The 13,921-nt window shown below is 41.4% G+C and overlaps 1 protein-coding gene across 2 annotated transcripts in view; it reads left to right on the plus strand.

Annotated features, from left to right (window-relative positions):
- The window catches only part of flnbl (filamin B, like), a 43,447-nt gene that overhangs the window by 21,403 nt on the left and 8,123 nt on the right, over window positions 1-13,921 (plus strand). The window contains exons 16-34 of one of the 2 annotated variants that reach the window (XM_015958676.3): window positions 4,378-4,501; window positions 6,819-6,979; window positions 7,060-7,150; window positions 7,250-7,404; window positions 7,725-7,842; window positions 7,959-8,038; window positions 8,116-8,301; window positions 8,683-8,997; window positions 9,197-9,311; window positions 9,482-9,682; window positions 9,798-9,971; window positions 10,054-10,216; window positions 10,315-10,475; window positions 10,955-11,246; window positions 11,600-11,753; window positions 11,832-12,021; window positions 12,099-12,346; window positions 12,676-12,759; window positions 13,782-13,887. In XM_015958676.3, the coding sequence (XP_015814162.3) occupies window positions 4,378-4,501; window positions 6,819-6,979; window positions 7,060-7,150; window positions 7,250-7,404; window positions 7,725-7,842; window positions 7,959-8,038; window positions 8,116-8,301; window positions 8,683-8,997; window positions 9,197-9,311; window positions 9,482-9,682; window positions 9,798-9,971; window positions 10,054-10,216; window positions 10,315-10,475; window positions 10,955-11,246; window positions 11,600-11,753; window positions 11,832-12,021; window positions 12,099-12,346; window positions 12,676-12,759; window positions 13,782-13,887 (3,118 nt within the window). The remainder of the gene's footprint in view (window positions 1-4,377; window positions 4,502-6,818; window positions 6,980-7,059; window positions 7,151-7,249; window positions 7,405-7,724; window positions 7,843-7,958; window positions 8,039-8,115; window positions 8,302-8,682; window positions 8,998-9,196; window positions 9,312-9,481; window positions 9,683-9,797; window positions 9,972-10,053; window positions 10,217-10,314; window positions 10,476-10,954; window positions 11,247-11,599; window positions 11,754-11,831; window positions 12,022-12,098; window positions 12,347-12,675; window positions 12,760-13,781; window positions 13,888-13,921) is intronic. The other variant, XM_015958677.3, reaches the window with a different exon arrangement.

Below are 13,921 nucleotides of genomic sequence, written 5' to 3' on the forward strand. Positions count from 1 at the left end.
AGGATCAAAGTTTCTGAATCGGAGCAGAAATGTTCAAATGTAGTCAGAAAAACGAAAAAACCTCTGATTATCATCACAACGTACACAGAGGAGAGGTTCAGCTACTGAGACACACACCCTGGGTGTTTAACACGGTGATGTCCAATCCTGGTGCTCCAGAGTCATCACCCATCATGACTCACTTACCTGCTGAAGAGGTTATTCAACCGTTGAATCAAGTGTTTTGACTATATTGTGCTGGATATGAGCCCTAGAGGACCAGGGTTGGACACCACTGGTTCACCTTTTACATTTTTAAAGAACAATCTCAAAACGGATGAGTTAGATACATTTGTTCAAATGAAGCTGCATCTCTAGATTTTAAACTTTGAATAAAACAGAATAGTTACAGTTTTAAGCTCCGATAAACGTGATGGGAGATTTACAAATGAATTTTTAAAGATAAGTATTATAAATCTAGTATTTCTCATCTTTTTGTTCATCCTAAATGAAAAGCCGTCTAAATTTGATTGTTTTAATCAAGAATCAGAAACCTGTAACTAACACAGCATGTGTTGGAATAATTTTATTTTTTGTTATTTGATTGTACTAATTAATACCTCTGTACATCTGTTGGTTTCTTCTCTCTGAAAACTAAAAAAAAGTGTTTTTTGTCTCATTGTCTCTTATGGAAGATTTCCATAAATGTAATCACTGATTGTGTATTTAGTTGTATTTTGACTCTAAATTTGTTTTTCACTCGGCTGAATATTTCTGAAAAAGAGCAGATTAATTTTATCCACCTAAATCAATATTTACCTTCTGATTGTCAGCATTTGTACAAAAATCCAAAACCCAAATTTTAGAAAGCTTAAATGTTCAGATCAGGGAGGTTTTTATTTATTTTTTATTTTTTTTTGTTGGGGCCAAAAGTGACACAATACAATAATTGAATAAAGTATTTGGTACTTTTTTTAAATTACAATTTAAAACAAATGCATTTTTTATGTCTCGTACATTAAAATATAAACTTAATTTTCAACAATCCTAATTATTTCATAGTTTGTGGTGTTCATGAATTTATTATCAATTAACCTAGAAAATTCGGTGGGAGGGGCTAATGTTGATGACTGCTCTGGGTGGAGTCTCAAACATGGCAGCTCCCTTTTATGGAGAAGTGAGTGAGATTTTAAACCTGACTGATAAAATTGAATCATAAATCACTGATCTAGAATCTGTGATAAAGTGAGAATTTTAAAAATCTCTTTAATGTAGAATAAACTCGGAGGATGCATTTCTACATCTTATTGGATGAGGAGAGAAGGACACTTTTCCTCCTCACAAGCGAAGTGCTTAGCTTTAGACTATAGTTGTCTTAAGTATTTTTTTTTTTTTACATTTTTTAAGAAGAATCAGTTTTAATAACTATCACTCCCACTTAAGACCCATCAGTGTTGGAGTCTCCTCCGGGACGCCCTGCTTTCACATCACTTAACGTGTAAAATTCTATTATGACTTAAGACAGGTTGGTTAATAAAACAGCTACAGATATCCTAGTTGATATCTTGATCAAATGCTGTGGCACCTTCTCATAAATCTGGTCTTTAATGGATTGTGTTTCAGCTAATCACACTTTTATCTGCTGTCTTAAAAAAAAATCTCACCTGCTTATGAAATAATCCTGTCATTCCAAAATCTTAAAGGCAACCACTTGATTATTTTATGTGTTAGCCCTGCCCACTGACTGATGGGCAGGATGTTCACAAACTATAAAATAATTCATAAATATGGCGTAAATATTTTTATTTGACAAACTTAATGTATTTGTCCAATTTTAATGAACCACTCTTCCAAAAACATATTAAATACAATATTTTTTTGTCACTTTAGGCCCTCCATGCTATTCTGTGTGCACGTGTTTGTTTTTTGACTGCTGAATGAAAATCTTTACACTCCGTTAAGCGTTTCCTTGAAAACATTTAGCTCCTGTTCTAATCGGCTGGCACAAAATATTTTTGGAAAATATCAATGGGGCCGAAATTTGTTTTTTTATCAGTAACTCATGAAGTTTTTACCAATTCAGTTTATCATTAAGTTTTTTTGAATTTCTGATTAACAGTTTGGAGTGTGAAGGTTTTTTTTTTTCTACATTTACTAATGACTCTGAAATAGATCCACCTTTAGTTTTGTATTTTTCTTCACTGTTTTATTTTCATTATTTTAATCAGTTCATCAGATGCTCCTTGGCTGGTTGGTTTCACCTGCAGAATAAGAAAAAAAAACACCTCAGATTTTTTATCAGGACTATGTGTTGACACCAACAGAAATCAAGAGTTGGCAGAGGTTTTCTTTGTGTTGAAAGATGAGTTGATTAAATATGTAGAAGTGCGGTGGTGTTCAGGCAGGAGGACTTTTACAGAAAACATTTGTTGATTAAAGCCTGCTGAAGATTCCAGGTTTAGCTGGTGTTACATCAGGTTTAGGTTTTTTACTTCAGCAGGTTCTGACAGATCTGCTCTCTGACTTCATTGTTGGGTAAAAACCAAACGTCACACCCTGAGCTGCCGGAAATCAGCGACTCGGAACACATTTCATTAAATTAGTTTTGAGGTGGAACAAAAATGGCTCAATTTAGGTCATTGGAAAGGGAATTTGGGGATATTTGTACCTTTTTTCCTCCATTACAGGAGGAATGTGAGTTGCATGGGATTCTATTGATTAGGGCAGTGTTAATCTGGTTAATGTTGACTTTTCTGTTATTGATAAATGGGGATTGTAACATCCTAAGTCTCCTCCTCTCTTTCTGGTTGGCTCATGGGTCCCCAGAATAACAAAAAGATCAATGCAAGTGAATGGAGCTATGTTCTAATCGTGTGTGGGTGTGTGTTTTAATGCAAGCAAATGGATACATGTAAAACCAGTTTAAACAGTAATTTGATAAATATTTGAGTTAAACATGAATACGTGACGAGGGCATAGGAATGTTTGTATGTTCCTTTTCAGACCATGTTATTTGTTTTGGTTTTGTTATAAATATTTAGATTTGTTGTGGTTGGTTAAAAATAAATAGTTTATTCCAAATTAAATCAAAACCAATCATGGACTTAAATTAACTTCATTTCTCAGGTGAAATCATTTAAACGGCTGATGAACTGAAAGTCCTTTTCAGACCGGCACTTTAGATACATGAGTTTGACCTTTGACCTGCTCTAAAACACATCCTAACATTTTATTTCTGTTGCTGCTTTTTGTGCGATAATGAATGTTTGACTAACCGTTTGACTCCAATCATTAACTGTAATTTAATGAATGGTTAAATCAAAGTGATTCCTTAATAAATTCTGACATTTAATCTAAAGGTTACACTGTGTGTGTGTTTTGTGTTTTTTAGTTGATTTTATGATTTACCCACCAGAGACCCGAGGTTTTATTTCATTAACTAGGAATTTAGTGAAACCATATTTATTGAAAAAACTCAGTTTTGAAATTATTAATAAAAAAGCAACAATTAAATTGTTAAATAAAAAAACAATAAAATGTATGTCCCTGGAAAAAGACAGAATGAAATATTAAGTCCTTAAATTTGAACTTTTTGTCTCTGGAGGTTAAAATCTAAAAATTGGTTCTGATCTGTATTTTCAGGGTAAAATCATATTTATGTAGCCAATATCGGAGCTTAAACGGATGCCACCATTAGAGGAGATTCAGCCATGAATGCAAACAAGTTTCCATCTTGTTTTAATTCCTGTAGATCATCAAACTAAAGATGTTTACCGGTGAGTCTTGAGAAGGTTTGGGTCTGATCAGAATTAAATCAGTGACTCTTCTCTGTTATGAGATGTTGTAAACAGGAAGAATGTTTATAGATTCCTGAATGTTTACACCAGAACGAGCCACTACAGGCTGGTGGTCATTCCGGTCGGGTTTGAGTCCAGAACTCGCTGGTTCATGAAAAACTTGAGAAACTACATGAATCTTAATTAAATTAAATAACCACGATAATTTCTTTAACTATAAAAGCTAAAAAAAAAAACATGTCAGAAATGGATCAACATGGTAAGTGCAATCCTTTTTGCAGTTTTTGTTTTAAGGATCAGACTAAATAATTTTGTAAAGAAAAACGTTTTATAAAGTTTATGAAATGTTTGATAAAAATGAATTAAAAGGTACAACCGTAGAAATGATTTCCTTAAAGCAAGCGGACTAAAAAAAATTTGGCAAAGAAACGGCATTCAATTTTTAAACTTCCAACCATAAAAGCTTTAGATTTTATTACAACAACTAATAATAATAATGGTCCTAACTGATCAGACTGTCAAGTATTTATTGAGGTGTGAAGTTTTTATCTAAGAATTTCTTGATACTTTCAAATGATGTCACTTCCTATTTGTAATGTAGGTGAATGTGGGGAAAGGAAGTCATCCCGACATGGTGAAGGTGTTCGGTCCTGGAGTGGAGAGGAGCGGACTGAAGGCCAACGAGCCGACACACTTCACTGTAGACTGTTCAGGAGCTGGAGATGGTACACACACACACATACACACACATACACACACATACACACATACACACACACACACACACACACACGTTCTTCTGAGGACTGTTTTGATACCCTATCAGTCTTTGACCTGTAGATCGTTTTGGTTCAGAAACCCTACTGAAACACAACTAAGCAGGACAAACATGAATAAATATAAAAAAACATTCTAAAAAAATTAGGATGTTTGGCTAAAAAGTTGAACATTACTTTAGTACATTAGAGGAGGCGGCCTCAGGTTTCACCTTTCCAGCATCTACAATGCAGCTCTGAATCTAATTCCTAAACCGTTTAAGTCTAGGTCACACCCTCCTGCGTCTAATCATGACTCCCACACAATAGAGGCTAACGACTCATTGGAGGGTAGGGAGGAGGGGTACTCATAGGTAGTTTCTGCTTGCTGAGCAGCAATAGACAGCTACAGTTTGTAAGCTTGACTCTCCCATATTCCAGTTGGCATTTACAAAGCTGCTCTGATGAGAAGCCAAACATCTTCAAGAAATCAAGGAATTCCAGTTACCTTCATTTGAAGCCTTTTGGATTGTCCTTAATTAATATAAAACATGGTAAATGTTTTATTTGTTTTGTTGTGTTCAAAGGGAAAAAATGCAACTATATCAACAGCTGTGTAAATCCACTTTAGACCTGGGTTCTAAAGTTTCCTAAAGTCCTTCTAGGACTTGGTTTGAGTTTTATGCTGCCTTTCATGCTTTTCAGCTTTTTGCTGCCCTTGTTTTCTAGAAGTCATATTTAAAGACGTGTGCGCCTGGTTTACAACAAAAGGAGACTCAAAGCAATTCCTTCCTCTGACACATGAAATCAGTGCTGAGACCAAACCTCTTTCATCACTTGGAGTTTGTAAGTTTTTGTTTAGTTAAGTAACCACACACCTGTCCTGAAAAAGAGTCCATCTTCCCCAGTGATGGGAATAATGCCGTTTAAAATAACTGCATTACTAACGGCGTTCTTTTTTTGGGTAACGGAGGACAGGACAGGAGAACACAAAGCTAATTAATTAAATAATTTGGTTCTGGACCTTTCTCTTCAGCACAGCCGACAAAGGTTTATGATGGGTCAGTCCGCCTGCATGCCCAGATCATTCCCTTCCCTTGCTTGAAAAATTGTTCCAAAATGAAAGTTGAACCCACTTCTTTTTTTTTCCGTGAATTCAATGCCGTTCGGCGAGTCTCAAGTAAAAATTTGGCCGTCTTATTACTGTAAAAAAAATATAAATGTAAAAACTCAAAATGACATTATGTTCACAACTGAAGTCAAACCCAGGTCTTCTGCATTAGTCAGACACCTTACTGGGTGAGCTAAAGCGCCAGCGACATTCAATCTATCTGTAACATTTATATCCTTGATGATGGCTGAAACAACGTCAGTCCAAAGAACGGTTCAGAGCGAAAATGGCTTTTTTGTTGCTAATTTGCAGGAAATATCTAGAAGAAAGTTCTACAGAAAGTAGCTAAGGGTCCTCAGAAATGTAGATCGGTTTGTCACTAAGAATTAGGAACAGCGACAAAGTTGCTGAGTTGGCACTGCCTCTCTCTCTGCTGCTAAATCTACGGATAGCAAATGCTACGGGCTATGCCTGAGCGTGAACGCGCATGAAGCAGCCTGCTCGACCTGAGCAGTTCTCTTTTTCTGTGATTTTACATAAAAACAGGCAATCACAGTAAAAAATGCCATGGCTCATTCTACAGGACCAGGGCATTGCTGGAGAATGTATGAAGAAGAAATTTATTATTTCTATACATGTTTTGAGTGTCAAACTTCCTTATGGTCCCTTTAAATATCACACAGTGACCTTTTAATAGTCCAGATAAGTGTAATGTTCCTGTTAGTAGTTCCTCCTTTTAAGTGCTTATTTATTTAAATTATGCAGGTTTATAAAAAACATTTGGACATACATTTTATTATGTTCCAGTCATTGGTCATTTATATTACACTATTGTAGTAATTTATAGTAAATTAAGTAAGTTTGAGAGGGGAGCCCTTGTTTCTTGCATTCTTTAATGAAAAAAGTAACTAAGTAGTTATTTTTCTTGGTAATTAATTACTTTTATAATCTTGTAACTCTGTAAGTAACCGAGTTACTTTTTTGACAAAGTAATTGGTAACTATATCTAATTACTTTAAGTAACGTTCCCAACACTGATCTTCCCTCAGGTGAGAGTTCCTGGAACATGCAGCACTGCTGGTTTCTGCCAGAGACAATCATTTAAACACTCGAGCGCATCCTTCGGGCAGATCCCTGAGATTAGTTCCCCTGATCTTTTTATTAATTTGTGTTTAGGTGACGTCAGCGTGGGCATTAAGTGGGATTCCAGCACGCTCGGCGGCAAAGAGGCTGACGTGGACTTTGACATCATCCCCAACGCCAATGACACGGTCACCGTCAAATACGTCCCTCCCGCTGCAGGAAGACTGACCGTTAAAGTTCTGTTCACTGACAAGGTGCAAACAAATAAAAAACACACTCATCACAAAGGGTTTGAAATTTTCGACTGAAACTTTGGTGAATCGTTCACACACAGGAAGTTCCTTACAGCCCCTTCATCGTAAAAGTGGATCCGTCCCACGATGCATCAAAGGTGAAAGCGGAAGGACCAGGACTCGCTCGCAAAGGTCCGTCAGAAGGTTTCGATCCAAACCAGTTTAGAGGAATTGGGTTTTGGTGATTTGTGTCTGAATGTGGAACCTTCTCTCTCCCGTCTACCCGTCCAGGTGTAGAGAGCGGGAAGCCGACTCATTTCACAGTGTTGACCAAAGGAGCAGGCAAAGCACCGCTGGATGTTTCCTTCTCCTCTCCCGTCAAAGACTTTGACATCATCGACAACTATGACTACTCTCAGACTGTCAAATACACACCTGCCCAACAGGTAAATCGGACTGACATCAGTGTAGCTGCATAGCTTTAAAATGTGAAAAGGGTCAGATTTTATCAGTTAGTAGGTTGATTACTGGGGCTTTAAGGGTTACATAGGCAGAAGGTCCCTTCCTTTATTTATGAGTGGTTATAATGTTTTGGCTGGTTGGTCAAATGTTTCTGCACCTGAAAAAGGAGTTTAACACCAAACAACCTCCACCTCTCTAACAGGTTTAGTACTTTCCTCCATATCCTGCTGTATTGAAGCTCTGTTGGACCAAAGCAGCACCTTTCATCCTGATTTCTGTAGCATCACGACATCTGTTTCCGCAGGGGGAGATGACCATCTTTGTGACATTTGGAGGAGATCCAGTTTCCAGGAGTCCCTTCATGGTTGGTGTTGCTGCTCCTTTGGACCTCAACAAGGTTGCCGTGGATGGCCTGGATGGAAGTAGGTCCAACTAAGTGTTAAGCTTCAAAGTTTCAGTTGATTTATTTTTGAAGGTCTGGTTCACTGAAACCGCGTTTCTTGTTTTTGAAATATGATTGATCACTCTGACTCCTCAGGGGTGGAGGTGAACAACAAGCAGCAGTTTGAGGTGAACACCAAAGGTGCAGGAGGTCAAGGTCACCTGGAGGTGGAAATAGTGAGTCGTTGGTTTACCTTTTGACCCCATCTTCACGATGAGACACTGAAAATAAAAAAACCTCTTGTGTCTTTTAGCTGAGTCCGAGCCAGCGAGCTGTTCGTTGTAAGGCAGAACCTCTACCCGGAAACGCAAACGTCAGTTTGATCCACTACACCCCAACAGAAGAAGGGGTGTATGCTGTCAACGTCTCCTATGATGGACACCCCATACCTGGGAGCCCCTTCCCCGTGGAGGCCCACCTGCCTCCAGACCCCAGCAAGGTGAGATGAACACCTGGGAAACAATGATGGGCTTTTATGGACAGATATAAAAATAATAAGTTTTTACCCTCTGGGAAAGAGACACAGATGGATTTATCTACTTGTTTACCCCCCCCCCCCCCCCCCCCGAAAAATTCACTATCACAGTTTTCACTCAATCTTCCATTTATCTGAGGTCTGGTTGTGGAGGTACCAGGTCCAGGACATCCTTCATCCCAGTGATTTTGTCTTCTTCTAGAGAGAATCCACAGAAGATACAGAATCCTCTTGGGACTTCCTAGTGTCTGGAAAACCTCCAGGATTTGGCATTCTTGTTAAATATGAGGACGATTAAAAATGAGAGATGTTGTTTTTGTTTTTTTTTTTGTTTTTTTTTTCTAGGTGAAGGCATCTGGACCCGGTCTGAAGGGAGGCCTGGTGGGAAACCCAGCCAAGTTCGCCATCGACACCAAAGGTGCTGGCACCGGAGGTCTGGGCCTGACCGTGGAGGGTCCGACCGAGGCTAAGATTGAGTGTTCTGATAATGGAGACGGGACCTGCTCAGTCTCCTACCTTCCCACCGAGCCCGGAGACTACCTGGTCAACATTCTGTTTGAAAATGTCCACATCCCCGGCTCGCCTTTCAGAGCTGACATCCAGATGCCCTTTGACCCTTCCAAGGTGGTGGCCTCAGGCTCCGGTCTGAAGAGGGCAAAGGTGAGGTCCCTCATGAGTGCATTTGGATTAAAACGGTCTTGAGATGTTTTTAATTGGTTTGAAACAATGAAAGTATCTAAAAATAAAAAATTATAATAATATAAATTATTTAGCAGATCATCATAATTGTAGTGAAATTGTTTTGGTTTTTTTTAATCTTGTGATGCATTTTTTTTATTTAATTTAATTTTTTTTTGAGGTTGGAGAGATAAGTGTTCTGAACGTGGACTGCTCTCTTGCTGGACCGGGCCAGCTCAGCCTGGAAGCAGTACCAGACTCTCCCAGTAGCCCTACTGGTTCTGGACTGGGTTCAGGTAAACCAGATCTTCAGTTCCACCAAAAACGGGATGGAAAGGGGGTTAGTCAGGCCCACCTGCCTCCAGAACACGAGTCCTGATGAGGATTTTAATCATTATTCTAAATGAGCATTTTTTTTACTTTTGAAACATTAGTTGATTTGACTGCCGTGTTGTTTCTGTTCCAGGTGTGAAAGCGAAGACGGAGGTAGTGGACAACAAAGACGGGACGTACACGGGGACCTACGTCCCCCTGACCTCCGGCATGTACACCCTGATGCTGAAGTATGGAGGAAAAGCCGTCCCCGGTTTCCCTGCTAAAGTCACGGTGGATCCGGCTGTCGACACCTCCAAAGTCAAAGTGTTTGGACCTGGTGTGGAGGGACAAGGTGCGGTACGGTCCATCAGGATCAGTGTGAACTGAACTGGGTTAAGTGGGACTTGACTGTGTAAGCTGGTCTCTAGGTGGACCTCTAAACCGATCATCCTGTCGTTTCCTTCCAGCCATTTTCAGAGAAGCCACCACTGAGTTCTCGGTGGACGCTCGCCCTCTGACCCGACGAGGAGGTGACCACATTAAGGCAGAGGTCAAGAACCCATCCGGAACGCTGACTAACTGTGAGGTCATCGACAACGCCGACGGGACCTACAGCGTGGAGTACACTCCCTTCGAGAACGGTACCAGCTGAGACCAGACTGGGAACCTGTTTGTTTCTGATGCTTTTTGTATTTATCAGCTTTGTTCTGCCGGATCTTTCAGGTCTCCACCGTGTCAATGTTCTGTACGACGACACTCCGGTTCCTAAGAGTCCATTCAGAGTTTCTGTGTGTGACGGATGCGATCCCAGCAGGGTGGTCGCTGCCGGACCAGGACTCCAACAGGCCCTGACGGACCAACCCAACAACTTCAGCATCACCACCAGGTTCTTCAGAGCGGGTTTAATGTTCACAAATAAATTCTGAAGCTTTTTGGCATTTGTGATCCTTTCCTAAACACTTCTGCGTGTTGCTCCTTTAACAGGGGAGCAGGGATTGGTGGGCTCGGCATCACCGTGGAGGGTCCGTCAGAGTCCAAAATGACCTGCAAAGACAACAACGATGGCAGCTGCAGCGTTGAGTACGTCCCGTTCATGCCGGGCCTCTACGATGTCAACATCACCTACGGAGGAGAACACATCCCAGGTGAGGATTCCTCTGAGCTCAGTGGGAAACATTTATAGGAACGTTTCTGCTCTCAAAAGAAGATCTGGTTGTTTTTGAGCGGTTTTTAGTCTTGTGGTGCTGAAGATGAAAAATTCTATCTGTAAAAGTCAGTTTGAGTGATAAAGGTTTCATTCATGTGTCTGAAGATATTTGGCTGCCAGCTGAGTTTTGTAGACTTTGCTTAATATAAAGACGCCATGTTGTCTGTTGGCTGGAGGTGCAGACCGCCAGTTCGAATCTCTTCCATCTGACTACAGAACATGAGCAGATTTAAAACGGGACAAAATTTTGATAAGAAATACCCATTTATCATTCTTTTCTTTGATTTTAAGTTAGAGAAGGTTACACAGCACTTAGAACTTCACGAGTGGTTCGATAAGGGTTGGGATGCAATGAAGCTACTCTGCTGTGTAAACAAAAGGCTTTAAAAGCAGAATGCTTTGATTGTTTCCATCCAGGAAGTCCGTTCAAGGTCCCGGTGAAAGATGTGGTTGACTCCAGTAAAGTCAAAGTGTCGGGCCCAGGCGTAGGGTCAGGGGTCAGGGCAAATATCCCACAATCCTTCACTGTGGACTGCAGGAAGGCTGGTGAGGCCCCTCTGGCTGTGGTGATCACAGCTCCTAAAGGAGTCCCAGAGCCGGTGGAGGTGACGGACAATGGTGACGGCACTCACACGGTGTCCTACACACCGTCAACCGAGGGACTCTACTTCGTCTCTGTCAAGTACGCAGATGAGGACGTCCCCCACAGGTAAGGAAGCTGAAGATTAGGTCTTCAGCTGAAAGAAAGTACAAAAGTATTATTTATTCGTCGTTTATGAAGTAATGATTCCTAAAATGAAATGACCGAGCTGGAAAATGGTCAGAACATTTTTTTAAGCTGCTTGTAAATGGAGCTTTCACGACCCAAAGACCCCTCCAGAATTTTGAGTTTCAGATTATATGATTAGATTAAGCCGATCAAACTGTCCATTATCTCCTCACTGGATGATTTATGTGATGCGTCTTTATTAAGAACATAAACAAAATACCTAAATATTTTACTTGCTAAAATGAAACTAAAGAAATCTGAATCTTTCCTCATTTTTATTTGTGTCTCTTCAGTCCCTTTAAGTTCAGAGTTCTGCCGACTCATGATGCCAGTAAAGTGCGAGCCAGCGGCATGGGTCTGACCAACGGCGTTCCCGCCAGCTTCCCTGTCGAGTTTGATATCGATGCCAGAGACGCCGGCCAGGGCCAGCTGAGCGTCCAAATCACGGTCGGTACCAAACACTCATGATGCAGCATTAAACACACACCTGGAAGAAGACATGTTTCAGCTGGGTTTGTTTTTTAGGACCAGGACGGTAAACTGAAGCAGCCCAGCATCCATGACAACGGAGCAGGGATGTACACTGTGTCCTACATCCCCGACCGCACCGGGCGTTACACTATCGTCATCAAATACGGGGGAGACGACATCCCCGCTTCGCCGTACAGAGTCCGTGCCTCGCCTACTGGAGACGCCAGCAAGTGCACGGTCACCGGTAAACCAACAAAACATACACGCCGTCTGACAGAAAACACGCTGAAAACGCAAAATCTAAAAGTTTGATCTTGTCAGGTCCAGGCGTGGGTCCCACGGTGGCCATCGGGGAGGAGCTGGGCCTCGTGGTGAACGCTAAGGCTGCTGGGAAGGGGAAGGTGAGCTGTGTGGTGGTTCAGCCTGATGGCACTGAAGTGGAGGCTGAAGTGTTTGAGAATGAAGATGGCACCTTTGACATTTTCTACACCGCACTGGCGCCCGGTAACTACGTCATCTACGTCCGGTTTGGAGGGGAAAACATCCCCCGCAGCCCGTTTAAAGTCATGGTGAGAATCTAAACATGTTGCTTGTTCTTGTTGGTGCAACAACCTCGTTCCATCGTGCTTTACCAAACACCTCTGCTGGTTAAATCGGGTCCTGAACAATCTTCACCTATCTGATGCTTTTATCACTTTTTCTGCACAGTCCTATTTGATCTGTTTATAAAACTCATCGTGCCGCTGGTTAAATGACGGCAAACGGTCTAAACCAGGATTAAAGCAGTTCAGTTCTTTCTCCTGATCAGATCAGCTATGAACGTGTGTGTGGGTGTGTGTGTGCGTGTGTGTGTGTGCGCATGCGAGCAATGTAGTAATACTTACTGTCATGTCCTTAGGCTACTGATGAAGTTCCCATCATGCAACAGCAGATGCCCCAACAAAAACAGGCAGCTTCCCCTGGAGTTGGCTTCCAGTCTTGGGTACTCCAGCGCGTACACACGCACGCACACACGCACGCACACACACACACACACACACACACACGCACTATGTTGCAGGTGTAGTGATTTAATAGTTGCATCTTATGTGATAAACCGTCAAAGGTGAGATTCCATAGAAAATATGAAATTAATTTGATGTATCTTTGAATATTACGTTAAACAGAAAATCTGAACTTTTCATTGCAGGGATTAGGTAACACTTCGTATTGACCCAGAGTCCAAAGCAAGAGAGACAAGTTTTAAAGTTTAAGTAGTTTTATTTCTAAACAATTTAAAATAAGGCTAACTAACTCTAAACACTCTGTGTGATGAATGGATCTAGAGGTGAATGAGGCAAGATGGATGGTGTAATGTGGAATGTTGTCATCAGAACTCTCGTTTTCGGAGAATCATTAGTTCTGTGTGGGAGCGAATGTTTTGCTCTAAACTACAGTCGGAGTTTCAAAACCACATTCAGACGCTATCTTGCCATTCTACATACCCTTGCGGAGACCTCCGATGTAGATCCAGAATGCCAGGTCATCGGACCCCCCTTTGGTACCGGAGCCGGTGAAACGGCGTACGGTACAACAGACTAGTCTTGGGATTGCCTCCAGGTAAGCGACAGGTGTTTGACAGCGTCAGCGGGACCCTGAAGGGTCAGTAAGTTCAGCATTTACTCTGAAGGAGCATTGCATTCAGGTGTAGCTTGCAACAGGTTTTATAATCCAGCTTGTCAAGGTTCTTAGTGGTTAAAAAGTTACGAGTGGCCGGCTCGAAAACTCTGTAACGTTGAACTGAGTTAAGGGTGACGTGGGAATTGGGTTTATAATTTCCTTGTGCGCTCATCACTGTGGCTGCCTCACAGGGTTTCTCACCATCATCACACTTCTTCCTCCTTCCTGCTACACTGCTTTTCACTTCCTAGGATGCTGCTGAGTGGGCGGGGCTTGGATGCAGCATGTTTGATTGCGGTCACTGAGAATCTGGTAAACCTGTTGAACTCCGTCTGCTTCCTTCAGGTGATGCCGGAAAACTACAAATCGGTCAGCAGTAGCGTGAACGGCAGCGGCTTCCGACCGTTCGACATGGTGATCCCGTTCTCCTTCAGGAAGGGAGAAGTCACTGGTAAAATCCTCCTTTATAGGTGTTAAACTAGCCG

The sequence above is a fragment of the Nothobranchius furzeri genome, chromosome 3, assembly GCF_043380555.1.
Source record: "Nothobranchius furzeri strain GRZ-AD chromosome 3, NfurGRZ-RIMD1, whole genome shotgun sequence".
NCBI classification, from domain to species: Eukaryota; Metazoa; Chordata; class Actinopteri; order Cyprinodontiformes; family Nothobranchiidae; genus Nothobranchius; species Nothobranchius furzeri.